The 21038-nt window shown below is 42.9% G+C and overlaps 2 protein-coding genes across 2 annotated transcripts in view; one reads left to right on the forward strand and one right to left on the reverse strand.

Moving 5' to 3' along the window:
- Window positions 1-174: 174 nt before the first annotated feature.
- Window positions 175-21038, forward strand: part of LOC128456420 (general transcription factor IIF subunit 2) — a 33531-nt gene continuing 12667 nt past the window's right edge. Inside the window, exons 1-4 of the mRNA XM_053440585.1 lie at window positions 175-240; window positions 585-649; window positions 1022-1040; window positions 1359-1506. Of these exons, the coding sequence (XP_053296560.1) occupies window positions 175-240; window positions 585-649; window positions 1022-1040; window positions 1359-1506 (298 nt within the window). The remainder of the gene's footprint in view (window positions 241-584; window positions 650-1021; window positions 1041-1358; window positions 1507-21038) is intronic.
- On the reverse strand, window positions 14950-16778 carry kctd4 (potassium channel tetramerization domain containing 4). Its single transcript, XM_053440584.1, has one exon. It carries the CDS (start codon window positions 16487-16489, stop codon window positions 15713-15715), a length of 777 nt encoding a protein of 258 aa, XP_053296559.1. The 5' UTR covers window positions 16490-16778; the 3' UTR covers window positions 14950-15712.

The raw sequence follows: 21038 nt of genomic DNA on the forward strand, positions 1-21038 counted from the left end.
CTCACACCTGTTGCTGTTGTTGGGAGTTTTACTTTGAAAGATGAGACGGGGCGTTTTATTTTGAAGGGGGGGGGGGGTGTAAATGAGGATGCTGCTGTGTTGCAGACTTGTGGATGTGGAGGAGCTGCCTGCATGTGCTCGTGTTTACCTCGCAGCTGAGACACCGCTGGAACAATGTCAGATAAAGCCGAGGTGAACCTGAGTGGAGTCAAACAAAGTAAAGGAGTGTGGCTCGTCAAGGTTTGTTATCAGAGCGAAACACACTGAGTCCTGTGCTGCTTTGTATCAACAGGACAAACAAAGGCCACAATGTGCTTTTCACAAATGTTTGCACTCATCCAACTCAATCTGTTTCGGTCTCTTTTAAGTTTATTTAAGGTTAAAGTCAGATGAAGCTAAATGAATCAGCTGTTTAATTAAAACGAGTCCACTAAGTAAAATGAAAAAATTTAGTTTGTTTCATAGTCATTATAAAAGTAATCAATGGAATTAAAGGGCTTCATCACTAATATAAACAGATGTTTGAATCTTTTGAGTGTGTTTTGTATGGATGTAACTTAATGATGCTTCATATCCCTCAACAGGTTCCCAAGTATTTATCTCAGCAGTGGGGCAAGGCCACAGATGTTGGAAAGATTGTCATTGGAAAGTATGTATGCAACAGAAACGTCCCCCAAAAAGCCTGTAATACATATGACTGATGATCCTCTCCTTATGATTCTTAGTGTTAGAGCTGCAACGGTTATTGGATTTAAATGATTGTTTAATCAGTCAATTGATAAGAAAAAAAAAAGTATATTTATTAATTAAAATAGGAAACAATTTACGATTTCATCTTCTCGGGATTTATGTAGGGTACGACCTTTGTCACACATGAACTGATGGACTTCTGTGATTAATTCTAATGATAAAAATTACATTACGACAATTATTGATATCATTTTATTGCCCAGCTCTAGTTGCAGCCGTATAATAGTATCAGTGATGCATCTTTCTTGTCTGTCTCCTCACACACCTGCAGGAAACAAGGAAAAACGGAGGTGAGACCGCTTCATAGAATACTGCATAGTTAAAGTCGACCTGTGTGGGTTATTGGCAGTGATTAAACATTGATTTCTGACTGTGATGAGATGATCTTTTAAACCTTCCCCACAACACTGCTTGTTGCTCACAGTGTTTCTTCACCTCTTTAATCTACCTTCTCTGTTCCTGCTCTGTTTCATCTCCGTTCACCGCTGCACTGACTCAGCCACCTTTAAGGGATCAGTAAAAGTTTCCTCGTACCTTATCTGACCTCATCGGATGAATCAGAGAGAAGGTTGTAGTCGGCCGCGTCTTGACTCAGCTGTGTTTCTCAGGTGCGTTTCAGCCTGAGCGCGGAGCTGAGCGCCATGCAGAGTGCTGTGGGGGAGAAGGATGGATCGCTGCAGATCCCGAGGGATCATCCCTTCACCATGCACCCAGTGGGTGGACAGACCATGGCTGTTTTCAGCCAGAGCAGCACAGGTCAGTCTGCAGCTCGGCACATCCAGCCCTCTCTCTTTTCCGCTTCTTTAAATGTCATCTGAAACCTGTTTGACAGGTGGCAACATGGGTTCATTCCCTTTATATTCAGTCTATGGTTCAAACTGAAAAAGATTTGATAGTGTATATGATTCTTGTCATGATCCACAGCACAGTGTGGTTTGTGAGCTTGGACATATCCTAAAAAATATATGATCAGTAACTCTGCAGATTCGGAAAGTGGTAGATAAGAAAAATTCTTAAAATATGCATGTTAGAATCATGATATTTACAGGTATACAAGAAGAAAAGGAACAAAATATAAAACTCTGTAGAGTACATACTTTCAACAGTCCACATTTATTTTCACCAGAACCAACATTTTATTTGATGGGCATTAATATCAGTCCCCTAAACATGCCTGATTATCTAAATCCATGAATCATTCTGTGAGAAATAAATGAAAACGTTGGAAACAGCCTATCTCTCCATGTTAAAGAAAGAAAAAATCCTTGATCCAAACCAAACTGTCATGGGCTTTGTCTCAAAACCATTCAGCATCCTTACTCAAGAGCTAAAACAGGTCATCTGGACTTGGTTGTGTTTCTTGAGGACGTTTCACCTCTCATCCAAGAGGCTTCTTCAGTATAACTTACTGCTGGGGATCCCATGCAGGTATTTAACTTAAGATACATACTTTGAAATATACCATGAACTGGATGACTGAGATCTCCAGACATTCAGCATCCTTCCACCACGTCCCATGGTAATCTGTCCGGCAGTTTTTGTGTAATTCTGCTGAAAAACAAACAAACAAGGGTGAACACACAACCTCCCTGCAGATGTAACAAGACTGATGTCAAATCTGAAACCCTGTTTGAGTTTAAAGCCCTTTTACATCTCATGTTTGTGTTCCACATTGAGTTGTTGTGAACCAAACTTAAACCAGCAACATGTGTAAAGAATGTTCTTGTAGCTGCAAATGCATTCATTGAAGAAACTAGATCGAGAGACAAATCCTGAAATCTGCTCTGTTGATGTAAATGGAGAAAAACAAAACTCAGTAAATACTACTAGTAGCGTATTGTTTGAAATTACCTGAAGCCTTACATCTAAGTTTTCTGAGGTTTTCTCACTTTACAGAGAAGCTGTTTTTTGAGAGACTCTACATAGATTGGACTTTGAAATTCACGAGAATCGTCGGAGTGGATTCCTGCTGCCAGGCGTGATGTGTCACACTGCGTTCATATCATATGAGATGCAGAACACAAACATAACTGTCACCGTGTGGTTCAGTGTCTAACAGCATGGGGCCTTGAGAACGACATTAGATTACGGTGCTAAGTTTAATTGGATAAAACTTTATGTGAGCACTTTAATGTCAGTTGCCAATAAACAATAACAAATTACCATTTAATTAATTGTAGAAGGCAATCACAAAAAATGTAATATCAGATAGAAACTACAATGGGAAAAGTAAGCGAGCTGGATAAAAAATCTAACATAAAAATATCTCTAACTCAGCAGGACGCACAGCGAATAAAATCAGCAAAAGCCAAGAACAATTCTGTTCCTCCCCGGGTGCCGCTGCTCAGTAACAATGAAATTACTGCTTCTCCATGGATTTCTGAAACACTTCTGAGGGCATCTGAAATTGGGTGTTGATGGCACAAAACCCCATTTTCAGACAAATTAGTTTAATGGAAAAGTGTTTTTCGACCGAAACTAAATTGAGAATTAGCAGGTAGTGGTTTTCAGTTTGGAGTGAAAAGGTTTTTTTATAGAGTCAATACAGCAAGAGATGAGATTTAACAAATAAAAACAAAAGGAACCAACATTCTAGTTATTTTCCCAATTTAGGCTCCCTTATTTACAGTGAGTGTGAATCTCGACTGCGTTCTCTTTCTCCAATTATTCTTGTTTTATCCGCACAGGGACATTTGACCATGAACAGCCACTCTGGGTAATTTCAGGAGAATAATCAGAGCATGTCTGAAAGCAGCTTCATTGTGTCCATGCCCGGCTTCTGAGAGACAAATGGACCAGTCACAGTAGTTGCAGTCCGCCACGCTAACATCTAGTTATATCTCTAGGGAGATGCACATCAGACCAAAGCATTGCTGTGCTGGTAAAGGAGTTCTTCCTCCTTGCTCCTCTACAGTGAGAAAGGACAGAGACTAAGACTAAATCATTGTCAAAGCTTGTCAGTGGATCGTCTGCACAAGAAGCAACGCAAACAGGTCATGTTACAACAACACATTGATTTAAATTGCGAGAAACAGGAAACATTTAAATAATTGTCTAGTTAAGTCACTGAGCAGACGGTAAAACAAGATCCAGACAAACCAGAGCACTGAAATTAGATTATGTCTGTCGTCAGCCGAACACATGGTTACAAGATCAATTACACTGGAGCACTGTGGTGTTCTTTTTTTTTTTTATGTTAGCTTAGCTTAACCTGTAGTTATATTAGTTCTGATGTGTAAGAGACACAATTTTAAATGTATTTAAAAATGTATGAATTCATTGATTTTATGTTCTTTGTTGATTTCACATAAACGAATAATTTTACTCCATCTATCAAACCTTGTTGCGTTTGCAAATAAAACCAGCCAAGGTCTACTGGTGAGAGATGAGAGATACAAATGTGAGGCTTAAAAGTTACTGCATAAAATTTGGCTTGTATTGCATATATTTCCATAACTATTCTATAAACATACTTGGTAAAATCCTCAATTTAGAGCAAAACCAATGGAGACTTGATCTTTAAAGTCATACATGTATATATTGGTTGTGTCTGGTTTAAAAAAAGGATGAGGGAGTGTGAAGGAAATCAAAAACGGCTACGGGCAGGACGTCTAAAGAAGGCCGACGCGGTGGTGCAGTGATTGGCACAGCAAGAAGGCTCCTGGTTTGAATCCTGGTTCGCTCTTTCCTGTGGGTTTTCTCTGGGAAGTCCTCCCACGATCCAGAGACATGTTTGCAGATTGTGGTTCGGTTACCTGGAGACTCGTAGGTGGGAATGTTTGTTTGTGTCTGTATGTAGGTTCTGCGATATGCTCTCTCTCTTTCTTTTTCTCTCTCTCTCGCCCAAAGTCAGCTTGGATTTCCTCCAGCTCCCCCCACGATCCTTAAAGGATAAGATTAAGATTAAGATACATTTATTTGTCCCAAACACATGCACAGACATGCACAGGCACACTCATGCAGGTAGGGAAATTTAATCTCTGCTTTTAACCCATCTGGTGAAGGACACACAGAGCAGTGAGCAGCCATGTACGGCGCACGGGGAGCAGATGTTGGGGGAGTAAGGTGCCTTGCTCAGGGGCACTAGACAGGGTAGGGAGAATCCTCTATGATTTTTGGACAGATCAATCCAGGTTCGTCTTCTTGTTGTTTCTCCGTGGCGTTGAACCAGAGACGAACCAGAGACCTTTTCTGCCACTAAGTCCACCGCCTCTCCCAATAATAATAATAATAATAATAATAATAATAATAATGGATGGACGGCTAAACAATGATGAACTTGTGACATTGTTTGAAAAAATATGGATTGAAACCCCTTAAATGGGCATTGACAACATTTACATCAAGTGTATAGAGTGAAGGGAAAGGGGGGGGGTGCAACAGTTGTGCCTGAAAGAGACCGGCTCCGTCTCGGTGTTTGTCAGTAAACCGTAATGAAAATTGAAATAGAGTTCTCTCCTCATCAGGGCACATCCGACCGCCACAAGGTTTATTCTATCACCGCCCTCATGCACTTTAGATGCACCCACACTGACGTGTGCATTAATACCTCCTACATGTGATAATGGATTTCTCTCCTTTTCAATTCTTTTAACCTTTATATTTTAGTCTGTTATTACCTCAAAAAACCTCAACACTTAAAAACGCTCCGGCTTGAAATGCTCCTGCAGAAAAACTCAGTGAATTTGGACTGAAGGTAAACGTTGGAAAGCTTTGTCACTGAGGATCGTCTTCTTGTTTGTGAATGTGGAAACGTGGCCTTCAGGAGGTGTGGAAAAAAAACCGAAACCTCATGGTTCTTATCTTAAAGGTGTCGCCGCCGGCTCGACTGTGAAAGTGCGCTGGAAGTGAGGAGTGGGATAAGGTCCTCAGAGATGTGGTGGCGTGGATAGTGTCTATTTACCTGACTGATGCTCAGCTCCACCCCCACTCGCCCACAGGAAGGTGTACTGTATGACACCGGTCTCCCACTCACTTTCCACACACACACACACACACACACACACGTACACATACACACACACACACAGGGCAGCTTTCCAAACTCATCACACACTTGCTCTGTTTTGATCTGCACTTGCACTCTCACACTTTAACTAACACCTACTCAGATTTTAACAGATTGTGACACCTCGGAGAGAGCAGGTCTGCATTTTTAAATATTAGATCTACAGGTGAAAAATCGTGGTGTGAAACTCGTCCGTTTTTCTTCACATACCTTTCTTGTAATATTTCATTTTTTGATATTGGTTTAGACTAACATTTTATGTCAATTCACATCAGCCTCTCCTGTACTAGAGATTGAGTATAAGATGTTGACATGCAACAAAATAGATAGTCAAAGAGAAGTTTTACTCCAGTAGCTTATTACACCCGCAAAACTTTCCTCCCTTAACATTACAAAAGGGTTGTCATGAAAAAGATTAAGATACTTTAAATGGTACTCTACACTTTCCTTCCTCATTTCATGACTACAATCTCTGAATATGCTTATATGGCCCGTCCCTGCTCCCCGTCTCTCCACGCTCACAGCGCCACCTGCAGTTAAGGAGCAGGATTGTGTTGTTTTAGTCTGGTGACATCACAAACCCTGGCAGTTTGAATCCCTTTTTTCAGACTCTTTACAACAGTGTAAAGGTGGAAATACTCAGCGTTTGGGGTTTTACTGCTTATCTCATGTCTTTGATCATATAAAAGGCACAATGGGGAAAACTTGATTTTCACCAGAGGGGGAATTTAAGTAAAGTGTTTCCGTGATTGTTTAATTACTCAATACACTAAATTCATAATGACGGTAGTATTGTCTTAAATCACAAAATCATATATTTAATAAACATTTGGCCGTGATCACAAAAAGTTGCCTGGGTTGTTATGTGACCGACACCTCAAATTGGGCTCTGTCAGCTCTGTCTCTTGTAAGAAAATATGTAAATCATCTAGTCAATGTAATCCACATATCTCAGACTGTGTATAATTAATTCCTCCAACTCGGCTGTACAAGTATTCAGCGAGAGGAACAACAGCGAGCGGTCTCTGATGGTTACCGTCACTGATTGATACGTACACGAACGCCGTCTGACGTGGCTTTTGTGCTCTCCGGCTGCTAGCTAAATGTTCCTCCATTATTTCCCCTCTCGTTGTTCCGCTTTGTTCCGGCAAGGACCAGGTATTGATTAAGAGGTTGCTAAGCAACAGGCTCAGTTGCCACAGAAGCGTGCAGAGGAGAGGAGAAGCCAGATGTGATGTACAGCTCTGCTACAGTACGACTTTCACTCGGCTGCCTCTGAAGCTTTTCACTAAAAGTTTGCAATCCTTGAGTCCTTTTTAAACAAAATAAATAGAGAAGATGTCTTCATTCACAGTGTAAGTTTGTAAACTTCTACATCATTTATGACACCACTGCTTTGATCGCCCACGTTCAGTTTAATTACGCCCTCAACCCGTTGAACTGTCGGGGTGAATTATCTCTTTTATGCTTATACATTTCTTTTTGATAATCTGCTTTGGGGCCTATTAAAACATTGTGGAGGTAGACCTTCAGAAAGAATTCTGAACAACTGACACTGACGAAGCTGATGCTGTGATCCTGAGGTCTGGAAGCAGGTTTAATACAAGGAGCAGAACTAATATGCGTTTGTGTAGTTTATGTGAAGAGATCAAGTTTAGTTGTGCTGCTGTGCGAGTGTTTGAAAGCCCTGTGGTGTTGTGTCCTCGTGCATTAATCTGGTGGATGTGTGCAGGCCGCTGGTTGGATGCCGAGCAGACTGTTGTAGGTGTTTTATTGAAGGAGTGCGTCTGGCTCGGCTTTGTGCATTACAGAAGTGTGGCTCATGAACGGTGGAGGGTTTAAAGAGGAATAACTCTCGACTGAACGCTCTCGAAAAGCATGACTTTGAACCCAGACGACAGGAGCCACGCATGCTCTCAGGACCGTAGCTGACTTCATTCACAGGGAATCGGATTCAGCTCTCGTACACTGTGGACCATTCATCTTCAGCTTCCAGCAGGAAGTTTCGCACGATGTCTGATGTCAAAGAGCCGTCTTCCGTGTTTTGTTCTTTAGAATTAAGGCTGCGTTCAGAGGCTTCAGAGTTCCTGCTGTCGGCGAGCTCCAGCCTCTTTGGTGTCCTCGCTCTCAGAGCTGTTGAAGCTGTCAGCTCTCTCCTGTTGCACCACTGCCTCACAGCACCAGCAGATATTACATTTAAAAAAAAAAAAAAAAAAAACACCTCCCTCCAAATGCGAGTGTATGGGTTGAGATGAATTTCCAGTTGCCCTGGCACTTGTTTTACAGCGTTTTATTTATCCATGGAAATTCATTTGAGCTGAGTGCTCTTTTCTAACAACCCCCCCTCCTCATTTATACAGTTTCGCACATTCACACTGGCAGCAGCACAATTAGACAGTAAAAATCCAATGTGTCCAATGTTCACAGACTTATTGTGAGGGATCTGATGTATTTATATTTATCCACTCTGCACATAAGGTGCACTTATTAATTATGGAGCAATACAAAGTCTTGGACGTCTGTTAGGCCTAATTTTCTATTAAACAAAATTTGTGTAGCAGCACGGCTTCACCTCAGCTGCTGTTACTGTCCATTACTACCACAATCTAATATAGTTCTGCATAAAGCCTAATGGAGGTTACATCTGAAACAGTTCCACAGAGGTGTTGAACTGTTTGGTCGAGGATGTAGTTTGTGGTGATGTTGAGCTGTGTTGCATAATCAAAGGTGTTTCTATTGCTTGGTACTTACATAAATGAGGTGAACAAACTCAAATTTAAGTTGTATTAATGCATCACTGTTACTTTACTTTTATGCATATAAAAAATCGGGTACTTGCACACGTACATTGTTGTGTATTTATTAGTGCTTTTACGCGAGTATAATATTTGAGTTCTTCCTCCATCACTGCCTGCACCCTGTGGTTTCCAGCGTCGGCACTGTCTCCACCGGCTTGCCTGCTTCCCTCCATACACATCCTGGAACCATCACTGTTGTTAACGGAGCACACGCATGTGACGCTCCATGTGATGTGAAGGCAAACAGGACTCGTTCGACCTAGTGACCTTCTTCTGTTGATCCAGAATCAGTCGTGATGCCTGGGGGATCACTCTGGTGTTATGGGTTATTATGAGAGCCAGTTGTCTCTACGTAGCCCTGTTTGCAGCAAGGTGCATTGCACTGGGTCATGTGACACTCTCTTCTCATACCCATCACAAAATCTCTATGTAACCTGAGTTTGTTTTTTCTGTCAGTTCAGACCGGACAGGAGAGGCTTTGTTGTGAGGACAGTTGGACCACTAGTGGCAGGTATTCCCTACTGCTGACTGGAAGCCCCTCTTTAGATCAAAGCCCGAGACGTGGCAGTGAATACTACATTACCCTGTATTAATAGAATAGGTACCCCATAGGTTAATAATATCAACAATGTAAATACATCCGTATTATAGCTTTGTGGCATGTAATAACACAGAAGGTACCAAGAAGGTAGAAAAATTGTTTAAGTATAAGTTCTTTGTAAGATCTTGATTTGTTACCCCCTTATTAAACCACTTCATTTCACATGTTATTCCCCAGTGCTTACACACAAAGACTGAATCCGTACGACTACATGTCCTTGTGCCGGTGACACAGGATTTACTTAAATAATAACTTCTTCTACACACTTGAGTAGCTGTATGATTGTAAAAAGGCAAATTGTACTGCACAACAAATGTAAGCTAAGAAAACAGGGTCAGCAACACTTGATTATTCATGTTGTGTTCTACACTGGTAGCCGAAGCTGATGCCGGCGTCATGTGACAGGAGCCTGGCGAATCAGTGAAGTCAACGTCCAATCAGCGAGCAGTGGGGAGTGTCTACGTCAACGTTTCCAAACTTCTCCACCTCAGTAGCTTAAAAACTCCGGGGTAGTGTGGATGCCCTGACTATCCTTAGCAGAATTCCTGGTAGTATGGATGCAGGGTTAGAAACCATGTTCCCGCACATGGCCCTTGTTGCATTGAATCACTAAAGGAGATCATCATTCTCTACTTAAAGAGGACAGGCAGATGGTTAGTGTGCCTGTTCTCTACTCATCCGTGCAAAAGATTGTTCCAAAATAACGTTTCCCTGCAGTGGTATTGAAGTTCAGGGGGATGAATCATTCCGCTCTCCTTCTTGAATAGCATGTTTGTCTCTGCCCAAGGTGAAAATCCGAGAGCGAGCCAGCAATTGTCTCGAAATGTCGGATGCTTTCTCCTCTGTTTTGTTTCTTGTCCGACCCCGGCTGTGCTCCCACACTCTGAGAAATGATAGAGGGCTGAATGTTACGCTCATGAGTCGCCCGCAGATACGATATCAGCAGGTTGCTGAAGGACCGAGGCTACCACACTAAGACGTATATACGCCATGGAGAAATGCTGTAATTACTTTATACATTTTTCTCATAATTTCATCTGCATATATTTCACTGCTCTGTAACTGAAGCTCCCATTTTTCTGTGCCTGAGCTCGTCCTGTGTTTTATTTCACCGCTGCGTTTCAAATGAGGAATCCAAATTACGCTAAGCGCCCATTATTGTTTTTTTACAACCAGAAGGTCAGGTGACCTCCACCAGAGGGTTTTTCAGAGGGACATTAGAGTCGGCTACTGTCTTTGTAGGAATTCATGCAAGCTGACGCATGAATAAAAAAAGCAGCAGATTATTGTCAGACCGGAGCATGAGCTGGCTGCAAACTAAGGAAGATACTGCCTCTTTATTAAAAGTATAATAATAGCCTGTCGGATTTGTTCCACATCTGATATGATGATGTTACAAATTGTTTTGTGTAGCGTTGGAGGATTTTACCTAACAGCAACAAAAGCGGACGTTCAGTTTTCAGGGTTAAATTCAGGGATGTTTTTGCTCAGATTCAGCTAAACTGGAGTAGTGAAGAAAAACGGAAAACTGTTTGTTTAATGCCACATATTGAGCGTCTGGCTCTGTGTAAGAGTTTAGAGTCTCTCCACAGCTCCCAGTGAGTCATTATTCAGGTGTGAAATACAGGTGTGAGATGTGGTTCAGGAAAAGAATGGGAGGCATTTTTCTTACATATTTCAATGTTCATCAGAACCAGTGACGGGTTTCAGTCCTGTTGGTAGTAAATCATGTTGTGTTTTTCCACCTCCTTCTACTATCCAGAAATATCACGTCTTTATGAGCCAGAGTCTGCACATTAGTGATCGGGTGATTGAGCCGCAAATACACATGGTCGACCAATTGCGAGTCAGTGTCGCTGTCAATCACGTTTCAGACAAACTGTCTATCAAACGTATTTTGACTTTTATGTTTGATCCATTCATTCACATATTGCTGACGGGGATTTATGAGCTATCCTGCAGCCAGTCACCAGGGGGCGATAACGATGCTTTGGCCTCACTTTTGAGGAGCAGTCATGTTTGTTTTTTTAGTCTATGATATCATTCAATAATCAATAATTTTTTTAAGTCCCTTTAAAGCAAGAATACCCAAAATTTGCCAAAATGTCAAATTTATTTTTCCTATGCAAAAAAAAAAAAGTCATAATTTGTAATTATTAGTTTAACAATAGAAGCAATTTAAAGACATCATCTCTGGGAAATTGAAAAATATCTTTACAGATAGGGACTGTATTGTATGAGTCATCACCATTGTCCACCTTCTAATGGGAAGATTGTATTGAAATGTGTAAAGAAATGTGTATTTTTTTAAGTAGGTTATAAACCATACTCTTTTTTTTGATACAAAACCAAATTACTTTTTTTGTCTAGACATGGACTGAATATTCGAGCAACAAGTATAACTGCACTGGGAACGGGTGGATTTGTCTCACTTCACTGACAGAGCATTTTCTTTTCATTTAGTAAAAAACAACTCGGGGTTGAATCAGAATCAAAAGAATCTTGATCAATGTTTGACGTGTAAGTGCTGTTTCAGGTTCTTTGTATACCCAGAGGGAAAAAGTACAGTTCTTGTTTGAAACACTTGAAAAATCTGATTTAAACTATCAACTATTGGCAGATTCAATGTAAAATCATCTAAATATATTCTGCTTGAAAAGGTTTCTCTCAACTCACTGTTTGGCTGTGGCCCCCTGCCTCTCTGCAGCTCCCTCGGAGTGTGAATAATGGCTGCCACCGCCGCCGCCTCTTTTGTTTCTTTTGAGAGTGGAAGAGTAGGGAATGGGCCCCACCTTCCCTCCTCCTCCTCTTCATCATCCTCTTCATCACGCCCGTCCTTTCTAAAGTTGAAAGATTTAAAAAAAAGTGAGGTATGGTCGGCAAGCGACACCACACTGAGGCATCATGACAAGGAGGGTTGTGTTTGTGTGTGTGTCGGAGAGAGGGAGAGAAAGAATGTGTGTTGATTTTGCCTGGCAACAGGTGAAAAGAGGAAGATGAGACTGTCACCACCTCGCTCCTCTTTCTCCACCTGCCCCTCGCTGTCCTTTGCTTGTGGTTGACGAGGTGAGGTTCACTTTGACCCTTCAACTTATAAGTAAACCAGTTGCCTACATAAAAAATGCATGGTACCAGTGTGCAATTACAAATGCCTGGGGCTTGAGGTTGTTGTCGGTGTCAGTGCTACGGTTTGTTCAGTTTGTCGCACACGGCCTTTACATGTGTGTTTGTTTGTGAGGAGTGGGCTGTGGATGAGGTTCGCCTGATGTCAGAGGTGGATGTGGGCGTGTGAGTCATGACTCGTGTGGGGTTGACGTCGGTTCGATGACTTTTCCCTCCTGGAGCAGATGGTTTCAGACGGAGGGGTGAGGCGAGCGCCGCTGCTCATTAAGAGGCGGCTCTCAGCGTCTTTTTGAAAGTGTGCGAGGCAACTCCGAGAGGCAAATTAAATTGTTCTACGGAGGCTTCTTCACTGCGGCAGGAATAAAATCTCTGGCGCAGAAAGATGCTTTTCAGCGTTCGGAATTAATACATTTAAACATTTCCACTCCCACCAGTTTCCATAAAGGGATCTTGACGCATCCCTGCTTCACATTGTTTGGACGAAAACCAGGCAAGGCTTGTTTTGCTTTGGCAACGGTAATGTCATCGCCTGCCAAAGCAGCTTTTCCGTCCTTAAACGCAGCCATTACACACTAGTATAGCATTTTATTGTGACTGTTTATCATTTAGCTGGCTGAAGCCTTGTGTTTCTAACTGGGGCATGGTTTTCGGAAGATGTTGGCATCGAAAGGTTAAATCGAGTTGTATTATGGGAAATGTTGGACTGTGCCTTTTTGGAGCTCGCCACATAAACACAGACACCACTTGGGACACTTCTGCCTGTAGCTGTGTCAACGCCTCAGCCTGTAAACACATACAAGTGAACCCGGGAGCTGTGAAGCACTTAAACGTTTATATTTCTCATCCATTTCAATGAGACATATTTATATCAAGGCTTTTTGATCTATGTGCAGTAGATGAAAATGTTGATGTTTCGGACGATCCAGTAGCAAAAATAGTGCCTATGTTTATATGTCAATGTCAACTCATTTGAGGAAATACAAATAAAAAGGACACCTTTGTGAAAGATCATTAATAACTTACTGGAGTACCATTCTGATCCGGTTGTTGTGTGAGCTTTTTAAACTTTGATTATTAAATATTATTGGTCAGGGGCTCTGTCTATTATTATTATCAATACACAATATCTAAATAAATGATTTTATTACATATACTCTACAAGACACATTTTACTTGATCAAATCATAGCAGTGGTGAGAAATTACCTCTTGTCAGAGAAAGACAACAGCATTGAGGTTGCTTTGGGCATTCCTCTATCCCCTTAGGGCAAGTTTACACTGTACACGAATGTGAAGCGAATATCGCAGGTTAAAGTTCACCAAAGATGATCTCCATGCAAAGCCACGCTGCGGATTTTGATTCCCTGCAGGAAAAAAACGTTTAATTTCCCTCTTCGCTTGCACAGATTGGAAGTGAAATGGAGGCGTAGGTTCGCCACCGCTATACTCGCTTGAAGTGGGTGAGTAACGGTCCGTCCATCTATTTTCTTCCACTTAGCTGAGATGGGGTCGTGGAGGCAGTGGGCTGAGCAGGAGGTTTCAGACGGCCCTCTCTGTAGCTCCTCCTGGGGTATTCCCAGGTGAGATGGGATATGTAGCCCCCCAGTAAGTTCTGGAACTACCTCGGGGTTTCCTCCTGGTTGGCTGTGCATGGAAAAACCTCCAATGGAAGGTGCACAGGAGGCGTCTTCAGTTGCCTGAATCACCTCAACTGCCCCCTTTCGATGTGAAGGAGCAGCAGCTCTACTCTGAGATCCCTCCAGATGTCCCTATCTCTACGGTTGAGCCAGCCCACCCTGGAGGAAACTAACCTTGTTCTGTAAGCCACCACCCAGAGTTCATGACCACAGGTTGGCTTCTGTGAACGTAGATCAACTAGTTCATCAAAAGCTTTGCCTTGTGGCTCAGCTCGCTTTTCACTAAACCAATCAGCCAGGTAATGCAGTAATTCAATTCTTATTAAGAGGGAGGATAACTAAAATAATCACAAACTCTCACAAAGTGTTATATTAATGAAACTGGGAATGGGAATGCTGCTCCTTGCTGGAAAAAAATAGCATATGGCTAATTTTGATGATGGCACACATCAGAGTTTAGTGCAGAGAGAAGAAATTAGGTCCACCGTGAATAATAAAGGCAGGATTCATCTCAGACTGACCTACTTTTAAAAAAAGGCAAGTTTCTTTACTGGATCAGGAGAGTTTAGTTTGAACATGTTTGCTGAAAGCCTCTGTAGGTGGAGTTGCTGGAGCTGGTGGCAGCATGTGGTTAAACTTCCTGTGTTTGTCATGAGAGCAGCTAAAGAAGAGCGGGGTTTAATTGAATTGTTAACTGATCATGTGAGAGACATTTTTCCATGTTTTATTAAGAGATTCATTTAAAAACGGCCGTGATAAAAAATGTCTCACTGTCCACAACCAGAGAAAATCTTTCTGAAGACTAACTTAACACCAAATATGGACCAGGATCAACAGAAATCACAGCACTGAATGAATATTTCCCAATCTAGTCTGCTCTGACTGCATAATGTGTGTGAGTGCATAATGTTTTAACCTGGTATATGTGTAGGAATACTTATAAACCTGTACATATAAGATATAATCGAACTTTACATCAAGATAATACAGTTGCTTTAAACCAGACACCCTTCAAAACACTTTGACCCAATAGTTTCATCGTCACTTTTATTTGTAAAATATTCACAATATTCATAGACATTGTTGTGGCACCGGCTTCACAGAGGCTCACAGCACTTAACAAGCACACAGTTCATCCGGTTCACATGCATCATGCTAGATTCAAAGCCCTTACAATAATCACGGTTCTTTGCACCTGAAGTCAACTTGTCGACACGTTGTGAGAAACAGTTCAAGCCGCTTGAGTCTGATTTGGGTGTGAGGTTTGTCCATCCAGAGCGACCACGGCGCTCTGTGGTTTTCCCTTCAGGCTCCTTCAGGCTAATAAACTAAACACAAGCTGTTAAACCAACTAAACACTGCTCACACAGGGTAAAGCAACACACGTACACACACGGGCGCGCGGACTGTAGTAAAAGCTGAATGGCACCACAGTGCACATCGCGGCAGAAGCAGTTATTGTGCAGAGACGAATCCACTGATAAAACGGTTGATGTTTGATCCCTTTGTCTTCTCCGTAGAAGCTTTTCTTCTAGATTACAGAGCGGTGCTTACGCGTAGGATATCTCTTCACATCCAATTTAGATAGCATTAATGCTGAGTAGCTCTAAATTCTATACATGCTAGCTTACAAAGCAGTGCAAAGGTTGGTCCTGTGATACAGTCCCGTCCACCTGTTGACACATTACACGACCTTCAAGCCAATACCTTACATTAGCAGGGTGGATGTGGAATCAGCCACTACTCTTTTATTTCTCCACCGCTTCTTCTCCTCCTCTCTCGGTTTGCCTCCGTGCCTACTTGACAAAGTGAAGGGCCTCAGCCACCACCACTGATCCTTTGCTGCTGTCGAGACTGGTGACCAGTTTGAAGCCCGATCTCAGCGCCAGCATCACCGTCTCCAGCTTCAGACAGTCAAGCGTGCACAAGAATGTGCTGTCCTCCTTCAGGACAAGCCGCGAGCCGGGTTCCGACTTGATGAAGTGCCGGAACTGGATCACGTTGGACGACACCTCAAACTCCTCCGGGAAGCCGTCCAGGCGGCTCTTGGAGATCTGGACCAGCCGGCCCTTCACCTTGTCGATGAAGGTGGGGTCGCTGCAGTACACCTTGAGGCCCTGCGACCTCTCATGGCTGTCCGTCATCTCCAAAAAGGCGGGTTCTTTCTGGGCCGCCCTCTGGCCCTCCCAGTCGACCACCGCTTCCACGAGCTCGCTCAGATGGTAAAAGTTGGCCTCCCGCCGCAGGAGCCCTGCCTCCCGGAAGTCGTCAGGTAGCTGGAGCTCACCGGTTCGCAGGTAGTTGAGCACATGGCGAAAAACTGGACCATCTCTATCGATAAACGGGTTACCCATGGAGTCGGTGTGCTGAACCGCCTTCTTGCCATTGGCCACCTCTTCCAGAAAGGACCCCTGGTGCTTGGAGAGGGTGGTGCGATGGGCGGTGTACAGGAACCCCCCTACATTGAGGGTGATGGTGCCTGAGGAGGGCTTCTTGAAGCTCTTGCTGGGCTGCAGCAGGTCTGGGTTGATGTGCCTCAGTTCACTCTCCATCCTTCCAAAGTTCCATTCCATTCTCGAGTCAGCGTCTCCAGCCTCGGACCAGCTTCCTCAGAGATGGTGCGTCTGCATGTGAGTGTGTGAGCAGCACAAACTGAGCCGGGTTGCTCTCTCGCTCTCTCTCTCTCTTGGATCAGGCTGTGTGAGTGTGTGGTGCTGCTGGGAAAATTAAAAGGTGTTGTCAGCTGTCGTGCAGTGAGAGGGGAATGTGTGTGATGGTGGCTGGGTGAGTCCTGTCTGGCAGAGGAGCTACAGTGAACTGGGAGCTGAAAACAAACTGGCTCTCTGTGCTGCTCGGCGTCCCTCCTCTCCCTCTCTCTCTCTCTCTCTCTCTATTCCTCCCCCTTAAGAGTGAGTGGGCAGACAGCATCACGCGCAGGGAGGAGTGAGATAGGGAATATGTGAGCAAACAACAGAAGAGAGCACAGACTTCAGGATCTCTTTCTTTTTTTGCTCCCTTTCCCTAATTATCTCTGATATAAAAGGTGCAGAGCCGAGCTCTAGCAATTAGCCCACAGACTCACACACTTACAAACGCACACACACACACACACGACCGCCCTCCTCTCACCAGATGGAGGGGGGGGGGGGGGGGGGCAGCTTCCAGAATTCTCCTGCTGTGAAAGTGTCTCAGCTTGTGTGTGTCCGAATGTGAAACTCCTTTTGCAGCCAAATCCATCTGTTTACCACACAGCACTTCATGTGAACTGGAATCTGTTAGAGAAGGGCTCCAGTTTACTTCAGGGGCGTTTTACTGGCGTGATTTCTCTCCCTCGTCTGAGAGGGAGAAGCCGGCTGCCGCTCTCACTTACATAAATGAAAGCAACAGGAAATTCATTTATTTAAATAATCCTGTTTACTCTCATGGAGACCACCAAGCAGTTCTCTCGCTTGTCCATTGATTGTGTGTGGCTGTGGGTGTGTGTGTGTGTGTGTGTGAGAATTGACCGTGTGGAGGAAATGGTCCAATTTCAGTCAACAGTGGTCTGCTCATGAGAGCCATGTTTTGAACTGGTTTATCCTGTCAGACTGTTGACTTGCTCGGGGAGCTGCATTAAACCCTTTCATTTGGTACGAACGCCTCATACCACCACTGTGTGTATAAATATAATTCTATTTACAATATAAGGAAATAAACAGGGCTGTAAATGCTATGTTATAGTGCTGTTATCACACAAACATCCGAACAACGCCCCCATACGGCCAGAGTCTTAAAAAGCCATCTTCAGACAAGAAAGACAAAGGCCTCGTCTGCCATTCTTGTGTTAGTATTGTTTAATCTCTAGCAGGGGGATGCTCTCTCTGTGTCGGCAGGGGGTGTGAGTGTCTGGTCATTAGAGACTGTGCAGATACATTCAGTGTGTATCGAAGCTTCAGCTGCTACATGATGAGTTCAGTTTTTATTTTAATCCCATAATGAGTGTTAAGAAAAAGAGCTCTTATCGTTCCATCAATTCTTTCCTAGCCAATTCATTTTGTTGGATTTCATGTTTGTTAGTGTTTCTATTATTGAAAATCTCTTGGAAAATTCCCAAAACCATGAAGGGAGAAGGAGGAAATGTCCTCACGTTAAACTAATTATTCTAATTGTACTCAGCATCTTTATGTTTATGCCTCATTCTGACCCCAACAACAACCCTGCTACTGAGATATTTCAGTGCAATTTTTAACCTACCGTGAAGATTTTTTCTTTCTTTACACCAGCAAAGCTTTTCCAGGTAATTTGCATAACGTATTGGAACGTGCACGATAGACCTGCATTGACGGAATACCTGAGTCGTGTCTGTATTTGTCACTGAAGAGCAGCAGAGACTGTTCACAAGCTGTGCAGGGATACTAACTGTTTACTTTATTAATATGATTATTACAGTTTAATCTCCAGATTGTTTTTAAAATCAATCGATGATTTATTTAGACAATAAAACATCAAAGTGTCTGTCAGTCCAAAACCCTAAGATTTATTTTTATAGCTTAGAAAACTAACAAGAATGAAATTCTGTAACAACAATTCAATTATTTAAAGTCACTGATTTATTTTCTGTCAATCCACTGAATGATCAATTCAATATTTCAAAAAAGAAATCCATAATTCCAGGAGGGGGACTCGGCTGCAGTCTCATAAAAAAAACTGCTCCTTTTAAATTTTATTAAAGCAGGTTATGGTCGAGGCAGATTTGAAATCCATCTTTAAAAAGCTTTAGGAAAAAACTCCAGAGAAATACCACCGTGCTGCCCAATGATGAATGGAAGCTTTTTAACATGTTACCTAACTACAGGCTGCTTTAATTATAAACCTCAAGCCCACATATCACACTTATCATAATTAATAATAAAGCTCGTATCTCACAGAGCAAACAGACGATTGTTCAGCTTTGGCGATTCTTCCATCTGCCATCCTGACATTTTTTTAAACCGACAATCTCTTAGTCATCCCAGCCTGTGAATCTCTCCAGCACTATATTAACAATCGCCTTTTCATCTCTCACCCAATCCAAGGTCTTGAGAAACCTGGAAACAACTTGATAAAAAATCTGGCCTTATCTGTCGCAGCTCTTCAGGCAGGGCATTGTTCATTCTCTCACTTCCTCCCCTCACACACAGTAAAAGCCTTACACGTGGCCCAGAATGCAGCCGGGCGTCAGGTCTCAAATCACTGTGTCACGCTGCTGCTCCTTGACCTCCACTGACTGCCTACTGCAGCCAGAATTAAATTCAAGTGACTAATACTCGCCCACAGTGTGACTCCAGGGTCTGTCCCCACCTACTGGAACAGTTTAACCCTCCCTCTCGGCCATCGCGTCTGGCATTACCATCCCTGCACAGAAGGCAATCACAGCCCAGACTCCTCATGTTTGCCAGTTCTCCAAATTACCAAATGCTATATCGAAGCAGGGACGACCCTCTCTGTCTTCATAACTCTCTTACGAAAGCACCTCTATCATCCAAAGGAGCACTTACTGTTAAGTGCAATTCCTTACCTGATCTGCTAAATTTTGTCTCAAGCCCCTTTTTCCACTGTTCAAAAAACCCACTATCATCTGGCCTTTGTCTGCATTGGGAATGGATCCAATCTGCATTCACTCCTGGGTCAAATGATTCTGCTATAGACAAACAGTTTTATTGGACTCCGGCTCTGATCGGCAGTGATGGAAACACGACACCCGGGTGAATGCGCCAAGAATCGTAAACACTGCGAGCTCTAGTGCTCGATTCTGAGATGTGAGTGTTCTACGGTTTCATTTTTAACTCATTGTGCAGTGGAAGGAGGCGAATGTGGAAGCAGATGATGAGTAGGAGAAGAATGGAGGGAAGGAGAACTGCGTGTAATTATGGCTTTTTGTGGAGCAAAATGGCTGCTACTTCAGTAGAGAGGTGTGTGTGTGTGTGTGTGTGTGCGTGTGTGTGTGCGTGTGTGCGTGCGTGCGTGTGTGCGTGACGTGAATGGCTTCAATGAAAAAGATTTCATCCCAAATTTCAGGATCTTCAACTACATCTGTCAACCCCCGCCTCATTTGCCTGCGCATAATTATGAAGTATTTTGATCTAGAGTGACTGATGTGATAAACATCAGACTGAGGTCGCAGAATTTTAAGATGCGCATGGAATTTCTAGAGAAACACAGAAAGGCAAACTCCTCTTCTGGCAATGGCAGATTTATGCATGTTTAACAAACAATTACCTCACGTCTCAAACCCAACAGAGTGTGTAGGAGGGACATTTCAATCTTTAATCTTTATTTTAAGTAAACATTCCTTACCCTTTTATAGAAGCAGTTTTGTCCTAGATCATAAAACAAACACATGCCTCCAACAAACATTTTCAAAATAAAATTTTCAGCGGTACCACACGTTATGAAAGTCATCTCTAACAATAGAGATGAATCAATGACTGCTTATCCCTTAAGACAAACTGCGAGCAACAGGTTATCAACCAGTTCCAGCCTCAGAGCTGTTGCTGAAAGTGGAAGATCGTTGCATAATGAATGATTGAAGATTTAATTTATGTGGAACACTCCGTATAAACACAGCGACTGCGGTGATGATCTGTGGTTGTGTGTGTGTGCGTCGGTGTGTGTGCGTTACTGAAATCCTGCCTTTCTGTCTGTTTGTGTGTATTTATCTGGGAGAAGATCCCAGAGTGACAGCTCTCCCTCTCTCTTTGCCACCGCGGCGATTTTTTTTAATCATAAGTGATTAGCGGTATCATCATCAACAACACTCAATTGGAATTGCAAACGAGGCCAAGATGCAGCAGAGAGGATTGTGGGAGGGTTGACCTGCTTTCTGCCTCCTGTTCATCAAAACTGGCTCATTGAGGACGGGCGCTATCTTCAAAGTCAGAGATAATCTGTTGCCTTTGTTTTCCTCACAACCACGGAGGGTTGAGTAAAATTTTCCAAAAAATGCCAAAAGCGAGGACTTTGCTTTCACCTCTTAGAGGAGGTGAATAATTCATGGAGCTGCTCTAAGAGCTTGTGGTGTTTAGAGCCACTGACTGCTGTGAAGCTAGCATGGCAACCACTTAAAATAGGGTCTTGTATGAGCTCAGAGCTGTCAATCTTCTG

The sequence above is a fragment of the Pleuronectes platessa genome, chromosome 14 (genome assembly GCF_947347685.1).
Source record: "Pleuronectes platessa chromosome 14, fPlePla1.1, whole genome shotgun sequence".
In the NCBI taxonomy this organism is placed as follows: domain Eukaryota; kingdom Metazoa; phylum Chordata; class Actinopteri; order Pleuronectiformes; family Pleuronectidae; genus Pleuronectes; species Pleuronectes platessa.